We start from the raw sequence: 20,808 nt of genomic DNA on the forward strand, positions 1-20,808 counted from the left end.
CCTGGAAGCTAATAGGCAAACTGAACTTTGAAAGCCAAATTGTCCACCAGAAACTCTATAAAGTAGATAATGTCCAGGTTGCCGGCGTGATTTTTGTATGTTTTTGTTTTGTTTGGGGCCCTCATCATGTGTTTAAACTGTGTGAATTGACTGTCAACATCTAAAAATCGGAGATTTTAAAATAAAGACCCAGCTTTCCAATGTTTTCTGGAAAATGGGCCCATGAGGTCTGCGTTCTAAGTGGTGACAACCAGCAGGAGCAGAGTGGTGGCTGCTCCCCTTCTCACCACAGTCCCCACTGTTCCTGACCAACCTGCTTCATGCATGTATAATATGTTCCCTGCCTCACTCCTGCAGCCCTTTGATTTTCTTACCCTTGGCCCAAACTCATCATGCTCTTCTGGCAGGTTGGAACCTCAAGGCACCAGCATTATAGAAATAATTCTAGAGTTAACCACAAGGTAAGAGCCATCTACTGGCCTTTGTTAGTGCGTGTACTAGAAAGGATGTGCTGGCTTAGAGGCTGTGAGGTGGTGTGGTTAACAACAGCTTCCAGGAACTTCTCTGGCAGTTCAGTGGCTGAGACTCTGTGCTCCCAATGCAGGGGGCCTGGGTTCAATACCTGGTCAGGAAACTAAATTTCTTATGCCACAACTAAAAGAAAATCTTGCATGCTGCAACAAAGATCGAAGATTCCGCGAGCCTCAGCTAAGACCTGGTACAGCAAAACAAACAAACAAACAAAAAAACAACAACAAACATTTTCCAGAGCCAGGTTACCCTGGGCTTACCCTCTGTCTTTTCTACTAATTAATTGCGAGATATCAGGCAAGTCGCCTCATTTCTCTGAGCCTCCGTTTCTTCATCTGCAAAAAATGGGGATAATATCACCTACTTCCTGGGGTTGTTGTGAGGACTCAGTGAGATTTAATTCATGTGAGGGCATGGAACAGTACCTGGCATATGGTGAGTTCTAGGTCAGTGTCAGTTGCTATTATTATAACCACTTAGCTCAAACACTGATCTGGGCAATATGTGTTTTTACAAGTCCCCAGGAGTTAACACGAGGACTTGGTCTTATTTACCTGGAACACCGTCCTTTGAATTTGGCTCATCTATTCAAAGCCTTGAACTCAGTTCAATAGCATCTTGAACTCTTTGAGGTCCTTCCTCCAGTCATGTTGATAATCATAGTAATAATTAACAAATGGTTTGTATTTCTTTATGCACTGAGAAGGAACAGATGCCAACCTACACACATTCTGTGCATCATCTTATTAACCTTCACAACAGGTTTATTAAATGGGTACAACTATAAACCTCAGTTTACAGAGAAAGAAACTGGAGTTGAGGGAGGCAAGCAGTTGGTGGAAGGTCTCACAGTAAGTAAGTGGTAAAGGGGGGTACTTGTGCCCAGGAAGTCTGGTCCCAAATCTGCACCATGTTACCCTCCACCCCATGGCCCCATGCTCACACATGCAAGCACATTATGCTTCTATTAAAGAGGAAAGTCGGGTGTGTTCTCATCTATCTTTCAACTGCCTTCTCCTTCATAGGCCAGCATCATCAGTTTGCCATCTTGTAGGCAAGACACTTTGAGGTGCTTTTGACATCTTAGTGCCTTTTTCTTCTCTCTTTTGGTCAAAACCATCAATTTTTTCCTTTATGACACTTCCTATTTTGATATCTCCTCCTCCATCCAGCGGCCCCTGATTGCTCATGGATCTGGCTTGTCTGATAGGAAGTTGACCCACCAGGACATCCACTACCGTCTTGGTTGCCAAGGTGGGCTTGGCTGATCTAAAAGGTGCCCCCTTCCTCCCATACCCACCCAATTGGCCCCTTCCTGAAACCAAGTCAAAAAGACTGATCTTCCCAGCTTGAGGGAAATGGTGTTGGAGGAACAGTGTTGCTATGAGAGAAGAGTGGAAGGATTTCTGAATTCTTATCTGTTTGGCCAGGAGTTACACAGTGAGACAGAGATGAATCTGGGCTTGTCATTCCCAGATCCTGGTTGTCCATCACACCACCTTGCCCTTTGGCAAAACTCTGATGGAAAGTATCATTGGTTCTAGCGGATGGAGCCCATCTCTGCTGGCTGGAGAAATCAGAATAAATTTGTTCGGATCCAGAGAGAAACATCATCTTTGTGAGATGAGAGCTCACTGAAAATACCAAACATAGGTAGAGACCCTTCTGTTCTTAAACTAAGAACAGTCAGGCTAGTTGGATGCAGTGGCATGCAGGAAATCATTTAGCAGATTAGATGCTAAGGCAGAGCAAGTGATTACCTTCAAGTTTCACTTATTGTCATACATTTCCCACTCTCTTAACGGTTAGGTGAAACTATGTGACTGGTGTTAGTCGATCAAATATGAGCCTAAGTGATAAGAACGCTCCAGGGCTGAGGCAGTGAAAACCCATGTGGGATTCTCTGGCTTTTCCTCTCTCCTGTCTTAGCCTGAGAAGCCCTCATGTTCTAGATCAGAGGCTGGAAAACTATGGGCCATAGGCCAGCTCCCTGTTTTTATAAAGAAAGCTTTATCACACACAGCCACATTAATGCATTTACAGATTGGATATGGCTGCTTCTATGCTAAAATGCAGAGTTAAGTAGTTGCAACTGAGATGCTAATAGTGGCCTAAAATATTTATCATCTGGCCCTTTACAGGAGAAGTTTGTTGACTCCTGTTTCAGACAGAGCAGCTACAAGATGGTATCGTCTGGACCCTGAGGGACTGTCTGGAGGAGAGAATTTCCACAAACCCATGTGGCCTATGGAATAGCAGAGAGGAAAAATGAAAACCCTTTTGTTTGAGACTGTTACTGGAGCACAATCTAACCTATCCTAGCAGTTTCCAGTGGGCTTTTCAAGAAAAGGCACCTTAGAGGACTTCCCTGGAGGTCCAGTGACAAAGACTCTGCACTCCCAAATCAGGGCGCCTGAATTTGATCCCTGGTCGGGTAATCAGATCCCACACGCCGCAACTGAAGATTCCACATGCCACAACTAGGAGTTTGCACGCCACAACTAAAGATCCCTCTTGCCACAACTAGATTCTGCATGCTGCAACTAAACGTCCCGCATGCCACAACTAAGAGCTTGCATGCTGCAACTCAAGATCCTGCATTCTGCAACAAAGACGGATGCCATGTGCCCCAACTAAGACCTGGTGCAGCCAAACAAATACAAATAAATACTAAAAAAAAACAGAAAAGCTTACCTACTTCCAAGTGAAGTGAACTGTACAAGAAATAGCAATGACAAGAAGGCCAATAACGATGGAGGCGACAGCCACCCACTTGGCATTCCTTCCAAGCCGCTTGGATCCTTCAATGTCTCCATCCTCATAGCTGTTCTGAGCCTGGGGGACACAAGGGAAGAGCTGGTGATGACAACCCACAAGGAAAGACACGGCTTCCCACGCTGATCTGAGCCAGTGGCATGGTTACCACCTCCTCCAGGAAGTCTTCCCTGAACTCCCAGTCTGAGTTAACTTCCTCTTCTGTAGTTCCTGATTACTTTCATCTTAATATTTACTATAGCATATTGAAAAGAATGATTTGGCCTCTCCCATTAGAGTGTAAGTGCTATGCGAACAGGGACCACTATCTCCTTGTTTAGCACAGTATACCACTGTCCAATGCAATAATTGTCATGTAGATTATATGCAGTAAATATTTGTATGCTGAAAGGATGAATGGGTACATCTCTCTCATCCATTAGAACAGGGGTCTGCAAGCTATGGCCCATAGGCCAAATCCAGCCTGTTATTTTTGTAAACAAAGTTTGTAGGGAACACAGTCACAATCATTTGTTTACTACTGTCTGTAGCTGCTTTTATGTTATAACAATAGAAATGAGTAGCTGGGACAGACAGCGTATTGCTTACAAATCCTAAAATATTTATTATTTGGTCTATGACAGAAAAAGATTGTCTGCTCTTTATGCTAGAAGGTCAGGGACCCTGGCTGACCTGTTCACTCTTTTGCTGAAACCAAACTGTCATTCACCTGGCATCTACTCATACAGCATCCCCAGCTGTTAGAATACTGGGAAACTTCTGTACTGATTGTTAAGTAGCAGCTGCCACTTCCCAATTTCCCAGCCATCCTGCTCTCTCCTCTGAGTTTCTCCAGACATCTCCATGGTGCAGGGTATCACTAGGCTCAAGATGGTATCCTTGTGCAGAGGCACAGAATCTTCTGTGCCTTCTGGAGAGATGTCTGGTCCATTATTGGAACTCAAGAAATCTGTATTGGCTGAATGGGTGATGAACACATCAGTTTTCCTACAGAATATGAGTTCACTGATGGCATTCTGGAACCCCAGGCAGAGGAGAGGTGCTCAGAGAGTCCTTGCTTCTGAGCTGAAGGTCAGATGCTATCCTTCTCTCTTATTATAAGCGCTCTTTATCATAATTCCCACTGCTGAGACTTCCCCAAAAGCTGCGCTGCAGCCCAAAGAAGACTGGAAATCTGCATTTGTAAGTTAGGGACAGAATGATTTGATCCATGCCATGAATTGCAGGTTTCCGTGGGAACCTCTATTCTTGACTATGAAAGCACAACACTCCAGTAATAATCACCCTTCGTCGTGGACTATGAAGGGGAATGAGGCATATGCAGACAATAACAAGCCAGAGAAACTCCTAGTAAACCACAGAGCTTTCTGCTTCTGGAACCTTCCGTTAATTCTTGGATCTGGGCCATCTTAGTCAGCAACAGGCTGGGAGACTTGTCTCCCCAGCGAGTCTTCCTATTTGGGCCTCTTGTGTGAATGGGAGAGTAAGAGCTTGAAACGATGCCAGGGGCTGCCGGCAGGGAGAACTCCAGAACCCTGCATCCTGAATTCTGGAGTTCTTAACCCTGTGTGCCCATCAGAAACACTTGGATAGTATTAAAAATAAACGCCAAAGGCTTGGCCCTATTCTGGAGAGACTTCAATTTAACTGGTGTAGGAGCCAGACGACACCAGTTTTTTAAAGTAGAAATTGTGGTAAAATGTGCCTGACATAAAATTTACCACTGTTGAGTGTACAATTCAATGGCACTAAGTACACTCACGCTGTGCAAATATCACCGTCATTAATCATCTCAAACTGAAACTCTGTTTTCATTAAACACTCACCCCTCATTATTCCCACCTCTCCTCCCCATCCCCAGCCCCGGCCAATCACCATTCTATGTCCTGCCCCTATGGATCTGACTCCTCTGGGGATTTTATGTGAGTTGGCTCACACAATGGTTGTCTTCTATGACTGGCTCATCTCGGTGAGCATAATGTCCTCGAGGTTCACCTATGTGGTAGCACATGTCACAGCTTCTTTCCTTTCTGAGGCTGAATAATATTTCATTTTATGGATAGGCCACATTTTGTTTACCCACTCATTCACTGATGGATACTTGGGTTGCTGCCAGAGTATTTTTTAAAAAACCTTCTCAAAGTCAAAAACCTTTGGTCTAGACAACTATCTTTAACATCGTGCAAGGTCAAGACGTTCACCATCTTAAGATTTAACCCAAGAAAATGTGTCATGGAGCGTGGGCTCTAAAATGCAGAGAGATCTGAGTTCAGATTTCATGTCTTATCAGCTGTGAGAATTACAGCAAGCTATCAAGCTTTCTGACTGTGGCTCAGATCATGAACTCCTTATTACCAAATTCAGACTCAAATTGAAGAAAGTAGGGAAAACTTTAGGTATGACCTAAATCAAATCCCTTATGATTATACAGTGGAAGTGAGAAACAGATTTAAGGGCCTAGATCTGATAGATAGAGTGCCTGATGAACTATGCAATGAGGTTCGTGACAATGTACAGGAGACAGGGATCAAGACCATCCCCATGGAAAAGAAATGCAAAAAAGCAAAATGGCTGTCTGGGGAGGCCTTACAAATAGCTGTGAAAAGAAGAGAGGCAAAAAGCAAAGGAGAACAGGAAAGATATAAGCATCTGAATGCAGAGTTCCAAAGAATACCAAGAAGAGATAAGAAAGCCTTCTTCAGCAATCAATGTAAAGAAATAGAGGAAAACAACAGAATGGGAAAGACTAGAGATCTCTTCAAGAAAATTAGAGATACCAAGGGAACATTTCATGCAAAGACGGGCTCGAAAAAGGACAGAATTGGCCTGGACCTAAGAGAAGCAGAAGATATTAAGAAGAGGTGGCAAGAATACACAGAAGAACTGTACGAAAAAGATCTTCATGACCCAGATAATCATGATGATGTGATCACTAATCTAGAGCCAGACATCTTGGAATGTGAAGTCAAGTGGGCCTTAGAAAGCATCACTACGAACAAAGCTAGTGGAGGTGATGGAATTCCAGTTGAGTTATTTCAAATCCTGAAAGATGATGCTGTGAAAGTGCTGCACTCACTATGCCAGCAAATTTGGAAAACTCAGCAGTGGCCACAGGACTGGAAAAGGTCAGTTTTCATTCCAATCCCAAAGAAAGGCAATGCCAAAGAATGCTCAAACTACTGCACAATTGCACTCATCTCATATGCTAGTGAAGTAATGCTCAAAATTCTCCAAGCCAGACTTCAGCAATACGTGAACCGTGAACTCCCTGATGTTCAAGCTGGTTTTAGAAAAGGCAGAGGAACCAGAGATCAAATTGCCAACATCCGCTGGATCATGGAAAAAGCAAGAGAGTTCCAGAAAAACATCGATTTCTGCTTTATTGACTATGCCAAAGCCTTTAGAACTGGACATGGAACAACAGACTGGTTCCAAATAGGAAACGGAGTACGTCAAGGCTGTATATTGTCACCCTGCTTATTTAACTTCTATGCAGAATACATCATGAGAAACGCTGGGCTGGAAGAAACACAAAATGGAATCAAGACTGCCAGGAGAAATATCAATAACCTCAGATATGCAGATGACACCACCCTTATGGCAGAAAGTGAAGAGGAGCTAAAAAGCCTCTTGATGAAAGTGAAAGAGGAGAGCAAAAAAGTTGGCTTAAAGCTCAACATTCAGAAAATGAAGATCATGGCATCCGGTCCCATCACTTCATGGGAAATAGATGGGGAAACAGTGGAAACAGTGTCAGACTTTATTTTTTGGGGCTCCAAAATCACTGCAGATGGTGACTGCAGCCAGGAAATTAAAAGACGCTTACTCCTTGGAAGAAAAGTTATGACCAACCTAGATAGCATATTCAAAAGCAGAGATATTACTTTGCCGACTAAGGTCCGTCTAGTCAAGGCTACGGTTTTTCCTGTGGTCATGTGTGGATGTGAGAGTTGGACTGTGAAGAAGGCTGAGCGCCGAAGAATTGATGCTTTTGAACTGTGGTGTTGGAGAAGACTCTTGAGAGTCCCTTGGACTGCAAGGAGATCCAACCAGTCCATCCTAAAGGAGATCAACCCTGGGATTTCTTTGGAAGGAATGATGCTAAAGCTGAAGCTCCAGTACTTTGGCCACCTCATGCGAAGAGTTGACTCATTGGAAAAGACTCTGATGCTGGGAGGGATTGGGGGTGGGAGAGAGGGCGACCAAGGATGAGATAGCTGGATGGCATCACGGACTCGATGGACATGAGTCTGAGTGAACTCCGGGAGATGGTGATGGACAGGGAGGCCTGGCGTGCTGCGATTCATGGGGTCACAAAGAGTCGGACACGACTGAGCGACTGAACTGAACTGAAGCCTCAGATTCCTCATCTGTAAATTGGGGACAACAGTAATAACACCTTCTTCATATTGGAGGGGCCAATGAGTTGATGCATGCAAAGTGGTTAGCATTGGTCCAGAACATAATTTATGCTCAATAAATTAGCTTTTACTATGAATTGCCACTGCCTGTTTTATTCTTCTTCTAAAGCTGAGGTCCTTGGGGTGAAACAGAATCTTCTGGGCTACCTATGAGAATTATAGGCGATCAATCTCTACTCCTGGGGAGTAGAGAATTCCAAGTTTGGGAAACGTTGTTTTAGAGGCTTCACAAGTAAAGTCACAGCATAGAATCCTAAAACCCTGAACTGTGAGTTCATAATCAGTTTAAGATTATATAGATTCAGACTCTCCTAAATTGATCATTATTCTATCATGCTACCTTCAAAAACCCAGTTCTGAGATTAGTCATGGCGATATACTTGCACTGCTGTAACCAGGAAAAATAAAACAAAGAAAACAATGAGACACTCCTTGCCAATCTCTCCCCAAACATTGTCAACCCCTGGCTGTTTGGATGAAAACGCAGTTTCGTGTTCTCAGCAGCAGTGACAACGACAGTGGGAAGAGCAGCCAGTGTGTGCCATGTTGAAGGGCTCATCTACATCTGTGCATTGCCCATGAGCGCAGGGGAGATGGGGGCTACCCAGGCCACTTGTCTGCTGCAGATCAGCAGAGCCACGCTGGTGACCTGGCTAAGGGCCATGGGGGTGCAAGACATGGGTGAACCCTGTCCAACCTTCATCACCTGTTAGCAGTCTGGCATCTTGTATGTAACCCTTTTCTTTGCTATTCACCATCCCTCTGGAGCTCATAAAGGAGATGTTGAGTCATCCCAGGAATGGATCCAAGGTTAGCTTGAAAAACAGGTGAAAAGCCTCTTTCAATATTAGTTGTAGACTCTTTTCTTCTCAAGAGTCCTCTTATGAATCCCTTTCTTCCTCTGGTTCTTGGAGAAGGGGCTTCCCATGGGTAAATATGCTGGGTAAATGTGAGGATATGGGGGAAGGGATGAAGGTGGGGTAATTTAGAACTCTCATATTTCACTTTAAAGGACTTCACTGGTGAGGGGCTCTGGCTTCAGGGTCATCATCCCACAATAGAGCAGGAAGGGATTAATCCCCCCTCCTCAGTTCATTGGCTGGAGTTCTTTTCTCTCCCAACTGGCACTGCGTATTAATACAGGTCTGTTGGCAGATGCTACAGATTGAAGCGGTAGAAGTGGGTTTTAGAGAAAATGCATGGTTTATAAATCTTTCTCTGAAGGGCTTAAAAAGCAAACTATTCCATCTGCTGTGGAAGAACTATGAAGAAACAAGGGATGACTTTGATACTTAAGTTTACTCGATTGTCTTAGTCCTTTCACCGATTCTGAACGCAATTCGTGAACATGTATTTGAATGCTATAGAAACGTACACTGTAGGCAGAAAGCTCTTCTCACTTTTATTTCCCAAAGATAACAGGGTAGTACATTCGCTTCTAGATTTTTTTTCTCCATGAATAATATGAAAGGAAAACTGACACTTTCTCCTCGTTTCATTATGACTAAGCACATCACGTACCACAGTTCATGAGAAATAGCAATTTGTATACCGAGATAAACCAGGAACAACAGGTTAGTCTGTTTAGCCTGCATCCTTCCAACATTGAAACCTTTGAGTATTTCCCATTAGGCTTTGCAAAGACAATTTCATCTTTGCGTTTTGTGACATGGATACCTAAACACAGGTCCCTTCCTCAGTGGATATGTAATCTTTTGAGAAAGATACTGTTTTGCTTTTTTTTTTTTTTTTTTAATCAGGAACAGATTAACGGAAAACCTGGTAATCTTGGAAATTCTGTATTCATTTCCTTTAAATACTGTGGTTTGTATTTGGCTGGCTGGTCATTTTGAGGCTGGACTTCCTTGTATTTCAAGTAAAATTTTTTCTTTTCTAATTGTTTTGGCCTCTGAGTTTTTCTTTGACAAAAATCATAATGATAATAGATAGCATATACTGAGTATTTGTTATGGGCCAGACACTTGTCAAGGATTATTTCATCAGTCCTCATAACAGCCCTGTGAGGCAGATGCTTTGTTTCCATTTTACTGATGGGAAAACTGAGTCACAGAGAAGTTAAAATAATTTGCCTGAAGATACATAGCTAGTTTGATTCTCTCTCTGAGGGTTTTTCTTTTCCTCTTAGTTCAAAATGTGAGTAGCAGCATACTGTTTGTGTTCTGTAACTTGCTTTTTGCCACTTGTTATAGGGTGGGGGTGGCTTTCCAAGCTCATGCTTCTGGGTCTGTCTCACTGCTGTTTTCTTTCTCCACTCATGATTTAAAGCACGTTGATAAACTCCCTAATGTTGCACTGTCCTTGATTCTTGGGGAAAAACCTTAATTTGTCATGATTCACTTTTGGGAGGTAACTTTCTGTTTGCAACAACTTCAAACTTTCAGAAAAGTTCCAAGTATAGTTGTCTCACTCTTTTTAATGTCTTTGTACTAGTCACTTAAATGGTCACACCTCACTAACATTTCAGCTATTTAAAGTTTGTGGCAATTACATAATATGCTGCAACAGACACCCTCATTCATATATTTTTGTACACATTTGAGTGTCTTCTTGGGATGGATTCCTAGGAATGGGATTAGAGTCAAAAGGTATATTTATATTTGGAGATAGAGTAAAGTTGCATTGCAGAAAAACTGGACAAAATTTACATTCCCACTAACAGTATTTATGTGTCCTTTCCTCCACAACCTTGCCAACATTGTATGTTATTAATCTATTTTTGCTGTTTTAACAGGCGAAAAAGAATCTCAAAATCACATTTCTTTGTTAATGATGAAACTGAGTCATGCTCAGATTTCCACTCAAACATCACGTTCCGAGAGAGGCCTTCTCAGTTTATGTAAAACTTTCCCAAGTGACTAATGCAGTGCCTGGAGATCAATAAATACATGCTGAATTAACAAACATATGTACGGACAAATGTCTGTCAAGGGTATTTCTTCTTTAATACCTTTATTTACATATTTTGACCGTGCTGGGTCTTGCTGCTGCACGGGCTTTCCTCCAGCTGTGCTGCGTGCAGGCCACTCTTCGTTGCGGTGCATGGCTTCTCACTGTGAAGACTTCTCTTTTGGTGGAGTATGGGCCCTAGGGCACACAGGTTTCCGTAGTCACAGTGTGTGGGCTCAGGAGTTGCAGCTCCTGGGATCTAGAGCACAACAGTTGTGCTCAATAGTTGTGGCACCCAAGCTCAGTCATTCTGTGGCATGTGACATCTTCCCAGATCAGGGATCGAGCCCGTGTCTCCTGCACTGGCAGGTGGATTCTTTACCACTGAGCCACCAAGGAAGTCTCAAATGTATTTCTTCTTAATGAGCTTTACACTTATATCTTTTTGTCTAGTTGTCTATTAATTTGTCTGATAATTATACATTTGCAGAAACTTTTTACATATTATAGGTCAGCACCATGCAACAGAAATATAATGGGGACCACATACCTAATTCAAAATTTTCTGGCCATCTCTGGTGGTGCACTGATAAAAAATCCACCTGTCAATGCAGGCGATATGGGTTCGATCCCTGGTATGGGAAGATTCCACATGCTGCAAGGCAACTAAGCCCATGTACTGGAGTCTGTGAGCTGCAACTACAGGGTCCATGTGCTGCAAATGCTGAAGCCCGAGTGTTTTATAGCCCATGCTCTGCAACTAGAGTTGCCCCCACTCTCCACAACTGGAGAAAGCCTGTATTCAGCAACAAAGACCCAGTGCAGTAAAATAAAAATTTTTTTCTAGTACCCACATTAAAGAGGTAAAATTAACTTGAATAACATATGTTTTATTTAACCCAACATGTCCAAACTTTTATCATTAAAATCTGTGGTGCTATTTCCAATACTCAATAGCCACATGTGGCAACTCTAAGAATAGCACAGAAAATAATATACATTAATCTGTTATGTATGTTGCAAAATTCTCTCCCAGGTTCTCCTGGCTCATTGTCTTTTCCCCCTAAATTATAAATTTTATTTTGATATAGTTTACGGTTTACAAAAAGTTACAAATATAGTACTAAGAGTTCCCTTTTACCTTTCACCAAGCTTTGGCTAATGATGATATCTTAAGTAACCACAGTACTTGGTTAAAACCAGGAAATTGACGTTGATTGATATTATTAACTCAGTTATAGACCTTATTCAGATTTTACCAGTTTTCACATGCACTCTTTTTTTTGTTGTTGTTTTGTTTTTTGGGTATGTGTACAGCTCTATGAAATTTTGTCGCCTGCAGATTGGAGTGACTATTGCCACAAAGAAATTCTTTCATGGAGTGTATAGAGAAAAGGGAACCTTCTTAGAGGCTGGTGGAAAGGTAAGTTGGTGGAGCCACTATGGAAAACAATATGCAGGTTCCTCAGAAAACAAAAAATGGAATTGCCATACCATCCAGCAATCCCACTCCTGGGCGTATATCCGGACAAAACTGCAATTGCAAAAAGATACATGCACCCCTATGTTCATAGCAGCACTAGTCATAATCGCCAAGACATGGAAACAACCTGAATGTCCCTCAACAGATGAACGGGTAAAGATGCAGCACATTTATATGCAATGGAATACTACTCAGCCATAAAGAGAACAAACTAATGCCATCTGCAATAACATGAGTACAACTAGGACTATCATACTAAGTGCAGTAAGTCACAACAAGTAAACCACTTATACGTGGAATCTGAAATATGACACAAATGAACCTCTCCAGGAGCTGACTGTGGCTCAGACCATGAGCTCCTCATTGCCAAATTCAGACTTAAATGGAAGAAAGTGGGGAAAACCGCTAGACCATTCAGGTATGACCTAAATCAAATCCCTTATGATTATACAGTGGAAGCGAGAAATAGATTTAAGGGACTAGATCTGATAGATAGCGTGCCTGATGGACTATGGACTGAGGTTCATGACACTGTACAGGAGACAGGGATCAAGACCATCACCATGGAAAAGAAATGCAAAAAAGCAAAATGGCTGTCTGGGGAGGCCTTGCAAATAGCTCTGAAAAGAAGAGAAGCGAAAAGCAAAGGAGAAAAGGAAAGATATAAGCATCTGAATGCAGAGTTCCAAAGAACACCAAGAAGAGATAAGAAAGCCTTCCTCAGCAATCAATGCAAAGAAACAGAGGAAGACAACAGAATGGGAAAGACTAGAGATCAGTTTGAGTGAACTCCGGGAGTTGGTGATGGACAGGGAGGCCTGGTGTGCTGTGATTTATGGGGTCGCAAAGAGTCGGACACGACTGAGTGACTGAACTGAACTGACTCATGAAACAAAGACTCACGGACAAAGAGAACAGGTTGCCAAGGAGGTGGTGATTAGGGGAGGGATGGGGTGGGAGTTTAGGGTTAGCACATGTAAACTTTTATATACAAAATGGATAAACAGCAAGGTCCTACTGCAAAGAGAACTATATTCAATATCCTATGATAAGCCATATGGAAAAGAATATTTTAAAAGAATGTACATATATATAAATATATATAACTGAGTCACTGTGCTGAATAGCAGAAATTAACATAACATTTTAAATTAACTATATTTCAATTTAAAAAAGATATTCTCTCATGTTACCCTTTGTAAGTCACACCCTTTCTCATGTCCAAGTCTTTTGTCCTTTAATTTAGATTTGTGGCATTTGGATATTGCCCAGAGTTCACTTCCAAGTTGTGACACTTCTTCATAATTTCATAAACCAAGTACCTTTACTTTAAGGTGCTAAATAGCAATATGCTGTCTCCGTTCATCATGCAAAGTAGGTTAAAAAGAAAGACCTTTAGATTCTTTCCAGCCCTTATCTTTCATTGTAAGTCAAATGAATATTTGTCAGCATGTAGAAAAAATGGTTGTCCTCAAATATTTTATAAGGCCTCAAGAGTCCCCAGTGGTGGTTCTTCCCTTTTCTGTGAGGCTGGGCTTATGCTGGCAAAATGTAACAGTCATTACAAAACCTAAAAAGAGCTTTCAGGTCTTGGTCAGCTGCCTTGAACCAGCAAAGGTCACGCTTGGGAACAGAAAAGTGGCGAAGTTCCTTTCCCTTGTAGTAAATACTAGTGACGTCACGCTCACTGCATCTGGTAATTTGAAGCTTGTTTATACGTCCCTTCCCTGGATGGACACATGATATGCAAATACTCTGGCAGGAAAGTTGTTTGGGAGCCAGAAATGAGGACGATTGTCTCTATGCCCAACCGCAAGAAGGCTGCAGCAGGGACCAGCATGACTATGCCGTGAGGGCATGCAGCCAAGCCTCCTGGCCATCTGTCAGAAGGTACAGGTACTTGCTGGAAGCCACATTTCCAAGAAGGAGACATCCAGAAAAATTCCGCAAATTTTAATAACTGGCATTGAACATCAATGGGTGCAATGTTCTGGGACTTTGTGACACTTTATATCAATGATAAAGTTGATCTCTTGTCCTGAGCCAGGAAAATATGGAAAGTACTTTGTCCATTCCCTCTGGTCTTTAGAGCAGAGCTCTTGCTGCATCCCACATGATACTGGATGAGACCGCATCACCTATGGGGTGGCTGTCAGGCGAAGATCTGAGATGAAACTCTCTAAATGGACATGTTTAACATTCTTTATACTGGTGGCCGTACCTTAGAATCACCTATGTCCCCAAAATGCCCATGAAAATTCCTGTGCCCAAGCCCCACCCCAGATCAAATGAATTAGGATCTCTGGGGATGAGACTCCAGCATCGGTATTTTTCAAAAAGCTTCTCGGGTCATTCTGAGAAGAGTTGAGAACCACTGTCCTGGATGGATTGGCCATTCATTCATTCATCCAGCCATTCACTCACTCAAAACTATTTATTAAGCATCAACTATGTGCCAGGCACTGTTTGCTGCCCACATGGAGCTTACATTTTGGTAAAGACTGAAAATAAAACACTTAAACATGTAATTTTCTTGGGCTCCAAAATCACTGTGGATGATGACTGCAGCCATGAAATTAAAAGATGCTTGTTCCTTGAAAGAAAAGCTCTGATAAACTTATAAAATGTATTAAAAAGTAGAGAACTCATCCTGCCAACAAAGGTCTATATAGTCTAAGTTACAGTTTTTCCAGTGGTCATGTATGGATGTGAGAGTTGGACCATAAAGAAGGCTGAGCACCAAAGAGCTGATGCTTTAGAACTGTGGTGCTGGCAAAGACTCTTGAGAGTCCCTTGGACAGCAAGGAGATCAAACCAGTCAATCCTAAAGGAAATCAATCCTGAATATTCATTGGAAGGACTGATGTGAAGCTCCAATACACTGGCTACCTGATGTGAAGAGCTGACACACTGGAAAAGACCCTGATGCTGGGAAAGATTGAGGGCAGGAGGAGAAGCAGGTGAAAGAGGATGAGATGGGTGGATGGCATCATCGACTCAATGGACATGAGTTTGAGCAGACTCTGGGAGATAATGAAGGACAGGGAAGCCTGGTGTGTGGCAATCCAGGGGTCACAGAGAGTCAGGCACGACTAAGTGACTGAACAACAACAAAACATGCAAGTAAACAAGAATACAGAATATTACTAAGGCAAGAAAAATGGGATGGTGGGTGGAGGCTCTCCCTCAAGTTGTGGCAGGTGTCAAGACCTGAAGACCTGAGAAGGAGCCAGATCTGCAAAAAGCGGGAAGAAGATGCCAGCAGAGAAAACAGCAAATGTGAGAGGGAAATAATTTTTCTGCTCAAGGTACTAAAGAAAATTCAATGTGACTGAAATGTAGGCATGAAAAGTGGGGGAGGGGAGAGAGGAAGGGGAATATGAGATAAGGTTGGAGGTGAAGCCACAGACTATGTTATAATAATAATATATAGTTATTTATATATTTATATTTTATCATTTATATATTTATAAAATAATATAGTTATTATAACTGTAACTATAGTTATAAGAATGAACTATAATGCTAAAATAAATTAGTTAATATAAATAAAATAGTTAATTTTATTAAACTAAATAGCTAAAATAAAAGTTAATATTTATGGAATGCCTATACTATGCCAGGCCCTGACCTAATCACCTTCTGTGCACCATATAATTGCAACTTCACAATAAGTGGTCAAAGTTTAGATTCCATCCAGGCTGAGACATGCAGAAGTCACACTTCCTCAGTGGCTCCCCTGGCTTCATTTTCGAGAGCTTTCTTAGCAATACCAACTCCATTTTGATCATCCTTTTCTGGAGCGCTGAAGGAAACAGACCAGGGCTGAGTCAGAACCTAGGTCAGGGGACTTACTTAGGATGGGGTGACCTGAGAAGGCTGCCCTAAGGAAGTTGACATGTAAGCTGAGACAGGAAGAATGAGAAGTCACTGGCCACATGAGACGGACAGAGGAGAGGGTTCCAAGCAGAGGAAATGACCTAGACGAGGATGCGGGCCAGGAAAGGTGGCAGGGGGTAGCGTGGGGGGAGGTGAACAGGGAGGAGGGGTTTTGGAGAACCTTGTCCGGGGCCAGACCCTGAAGGCCAGAGAAGGCCACAAAGTCTATCCCTTGGAAGGCAAGGGGCGTCAATGATGGGTGGCGGGGCCCAGTCAGGGGCTTCTGGTCCATCCCCCACACATGATTTATGCCCTCTGATCACAGACCACTATCAGACATCAGGAGCTTTCCAGAAGAGCAACTTCCCACTAAGGCATCAGTGTGACAGCTAAGGCCCAGGTAACAGAAATGTACCTTCTATGCCGTACCAAGAAGAAGGGGACTTAACGGCAGCACTTTTGATTTTTACTGAGGTCTTTTTTTTTTCTTACTGCTGGGCAAAATCATGAAGGAGAAAAGTTGGGCAAGGGAATGGGAACCCTACCCAAGTGTATTTAATGGCTCATTTTCTTCATCTCCCTGCTGTTCCAGAAACTCTAGATACTCATCAGGCCCTTACCCTAAAATAATTCATGTCAGTCCATCCTTTCTGGAAAAGATATTTCCTTCTCTGTGTCAGAATCAATTGTAACTCCTGCCAGACCACTTAACAACCTTGCTGCTTTTGCCTTTACAAGCCCCTGAGTCTTTCTCTTCCCTGGAACACTCTTCCGGTTTCGTCTGAATCTGTGTCTCCTGAATTGCAGTTCCTAACATCACAGTGAATTCTTTTCTTATTAGCACACAGTTCTTGGTGTGGCTCAGGGTTACTCACTCTGTTGCTTATGGACGTGTCGAGTATTTTTAACCGTGAGCTCCATGAGGGCAGACATCATGTCCCTCTTTACTCACCACTCCATTTCAAGTGCTTAATAGAGGACACTTAGTACTCCTTTAATTCCCTTTGATGAGGTCAGAAAACCAAACAACTTCACCAGCAAAGCAAAACAGACACCAAAACAAAACAATCGACTGGCATAATTTTCTGACCAACCAAGGCAACCTGTTATTTTGGTGCTGGCAGAACAAAGGGTAAACTGAGTCATCTAACTTTCCATGTCAGAGTTCTGAAGGGTGGGCTTCTGCCCTAGAATGGCAGACACAGGTTTGCTGTCTGAATGACCAGAAGAAGGAATTTTCAGCTTGAGGTCAACACCTGTGAAGGAATGTTAGTCCTCTAGCCTTTACTTCATAAGTCAGAGTCACTGACAATTCTTCACTTAAATGGAACCCACCCTCCCAGTATTTGTGTGTATGTGAACTGTGCTCAGCCCGATTTTATTACAGATGTTATACAACAGATAGATGGATATTCAATATGGCAGTAAGTAAATGAGTAAAAGACTCCTTAGAAGGAAAGTTATGACCAACCTGGACAGCATATTGAAAAGCAGAGACATTACTTTGCCAACAAAGGTCCGTCTAGACAAGGCTATGGTTTTTCCAGTAGTCATGTATGGATGTGAGAGTTGGACTATAAAGAAAGCTGAGTGCTGAAGAATTGATGCTTTTGAACCGTGGTGTTGGAGAAGACTCTTGAGAGTCCCTTGGACTGCAAGGAGGTCCAACCAGTCCATCCTAAAGGAGATCAGTCCTGAGTGTTCATTGGAAGGACTGATGCTGAAGCTGAAACTCCAATACTCTGGCCACCTCATGCAAAGAGCTGACTCATTGGAAAAGACCCTGATGCTGGGAAAGATGAGGGCAGGAGGAGAAGGGGACGACAGAGGATGAGATGGTTGGATGGCATCACCGACTCAATGGACATGAGTTTGGGTGGACTCCGGGCGTTGGTGATGGACAGGGAGGCCTGGCGTGCTGCAGTTCATGGGGTTGCAGGGAGCTGGACACGACTGAGCGACTGAACTGAACTAAGTATGTGTTAGTCGCTCAGTCTTGTTCGACTCTTTGTGATCCCATGGACCATAGCCCACCAGGCTCTTCTGTCCATGAAATTCTCTAGGCAAGAATACTGGAGTGGGTTGCCATGAACCCAAAGGGAGAAAAAAGCTTTGGAGGGATGAATCTGAATCTGTTTTCCTCCTTTGTAAAATGGGGATGTTAGTACCTACAACCCAGGCTGCTGGTGGGGCTTTATTAAGATGAGTATTAAAGGGCACAGCATTATCTCATGCAATTCTGAGAACAATGTAGAGAGGTCTGCATTAACATTCCTGTTGGAGAGGTGGGGAAACCTAGGCCCAGAGAAGTTAGGTGAAGGAATGGAGCCAACATTAGAATCTAGGAGTTGAGTGCAGAGTCTGGACCTACTCAGCGCCTGCCTTTGAAACCCACTGCCAGCCTAGGGTTCAAATGGCAAACTAAAGGAAAGAGAGGCTACAAGCAAAAAAAACCCGAAGGGTTTTCCTAAAAACTTTGGAACACACAGTTAGTTCCTTGCAACAAGGTTCACAAAGCAAGTGAAAGAAGCAAGGCCCAGACTACCCACCAAAGAGAAAATATTTGCAAGTTAGAGATCTGATAAGGGACTCATATGCAAAATACACCAAGAACTCTGACAACTCAGCAATCAAAAGACAATTAAATATGGGCAAAGAATGTGAATAAACAGTTCTCCAAATAAGATATACTAACAGCCAATAAGCATAAGAAAAGATGCTCAGTCTCATTAGTCTTTAGGGAAATGAATCTGCAAATCTGAAATCACAACAAGATACCTACTAGGATGGCCAGAACGGTGAAGACAGGCAGTGGCAAGTATTACTGAGGATGCAGAGACACTGGAACCTTCAGACACTGCTGGTGGGAACAGCAAGTGATGCCGTGGCTTTAGAAACAGGCTGGCAGATTCTTAAAAAGTCAAACAGAATTATCATACAACCCAGCAATTCCACTCTCAGGTATATGCCCAAGAAAATGGAAAGCCTACGTTCACATAAAAGCTGTACATGAATATTCATAGCAGCATTATTCACAATAGCCTCCAAAATGGAATCAACCCAAATGTTCAACAACAAAGTGAATTAAAAGCCAAAATGTGGTATATTCATACAACAGAATATTATTCAGTATTAAAAAGAAGGAAGTGCTGACATAAGCTACAATGTGGATGAACCTTGAAAACATGGCACTAAGTGAAAGAAGCTGCTGGGGTCCAGGGAAGGTCACCCTAAAACATGCTTTAATGGCATAATGCTTATTTCTGAATTAAAGTTACTAAAGAAATGCTCAATGCAAGAGGGACCCTTTAACCCTCCTTTCTGTCTCCCTGGAAGCAGGAAATAAATCTCTCACCTGAAAGGTACAGGCTCTCCATTTGGAGGTAGAAAGACCCTTTACTGACAGATACAGGGAATTCAGGCTGAGAAGCTTGTATAAACAAACTTTGTTACTTTTAAAATTTACCACCCAGGCCAAAATCCTGTTCAGATTCTTCACTAACTAAGCACCCAAAACTACGGTTTCTTTGTCCTGTTGTATTCTCACAAATTTACTGTTTGTCTGATATAAAAGCTGCCTGCTTTGGCCACTTCTTTGGTTCCCCTTCTAAAGACCTCTGTGCACACAAATTAAAAGTTGTCTGTCTCTTTTTAATCTGTGTCAATTTTATTATTAGGCGAGCCACAGGAACTCAAGAGGGATAGAGGGGGAGAATTTCCCCTCCCTGACAAAGCCAAACATGAAAGATCACCAATTGTATGATTCCATTTATGTGAAATAACCACAGTAACTCATCAGTTCAGTTGCTCAGCTGTGTCTGACTCTTTGCTACCCCATGGACTGCAGCACGCCAGGCCTTCCTGTCCATCACCAACTCCTGGAGTTTACCCAAACTCACGTCCATCGAGTCGGTGACACTATCAAACCATCTCATCCTCTGTCGTCCCCTTCTCCTCCTGCCCTTAATCTTTCCCAGCATCAGGGTCTTTTCAAATGAGTCAGCTCTTTGCATCAGGTGGCCAAAGTACTGGAGTTTCAGCCTCAACATCAGACCTTCCAATGAACACTCAGGACTGATCTCCTTTAGGATGGACTGGTTGAATCTCCTTGCTGTCCAAGAGACTCTCAAGAGTCTTCTCGAACACCACAGTTCAAAAGCATCAATTCTTCAGCACTCAGCTTTCTTTATAGTCCAACTCTCACATCCATACATGACTACTGGAAAAACCATAGCCTTGTCTAGACGGACCTTTGTTGGCAAAGTAATGTCTCTGCTTTTTAATATGCTGTCTAGGTTGGTCATAACTTTTCTTCCAAGGAGTAAGCGTCTTTTAATTTCATGGCTGCAGTCACCATCTGCAGTGATTTTTGAGCCCCCCAAAATAAAGTCTGATACTGTTTCTCCATCTATCTGTCATGAAGTGATAGGGCTGGATGCCATGATCTTAGTTTTCTGAATGTTGAGCTTTAAGCCAACTTCTTCACTCTCCTCTTTCACTTTCATCAAGAGGCTGTTTAGTTCTTCACTTTCTGCCATAAGGGTGGTGTCACCTGCATATCTGAGGTTATTGATATTTCTCCTGGCAAGCTTGATTCCACCTTGTGCTTCATCCAGCCCGGCGTTTCTCATGATGTACTCTGCATATAAATTAAATAAGCAGGGTGACTATACAGCCTTGACGTACTCCTTTTCCTATTTGGAACCAGTCTGTTGTTCTGTGTCTGGTTGTAACTGTTGCTCCCTGACCTGCACACAGATTTCTCAAGAGAAACTGACAGACTCTGAAAATGGATTAGCTGTTGCCAACAAT

The 20,808-nt window shown here is 42.7% G+C and overlaps 1 protein-coding gene across 3 annotated transcripts in view; it reads right to left on the reverse strand.

Annotated features, from left to right (window-relative positions):
- The window catches only part of TMEM233 (transmembrane protein 233), a 46,835-nt gene that overhangs the window by 8,597 nt on the left and 17,430 nt on the right, over positions 1-20,808 (reverse strand). Inside the window, exons 2-3 of one of the 3 annotated variants that reach the window (XR_008200806.1) lie at positions 3,230-3,366; positions 792-866 (exon numbers count right to left, since the gene is read on the reverse strand). Coding sequence is in view for 2 of the 3 variants with exons in the window: in XM_052654631.1 (XP_052510591.1) it covers positions 3,226-3,366 (141 nt within the window). In the remaining variant the exon portion in view is untranslated. Of the gene's footprint in view, positions 1-791; positions 867-3,225; positions 3,367-20,808 lie in introns of all 3 variants that reach the window. The other 2 variants (XM_052654630.1, XM_052654631.1) reach the window with 2 other exon arrangements.

This window comes from Budorcas taxicolor, chromosome 17, assembly GCF_023091745.1.
Source record: "Budorcas taxicolor isolate Tak-1 chromosome 17, Takin1.1, whole genome shotgun sequence".
Taxonomy (NCBI): Eukaryota; Metazoa; Chordata; class Mammalia; order Artiodactyla; family Bovidae; genus Budorcas; species Budorcas taxicolor.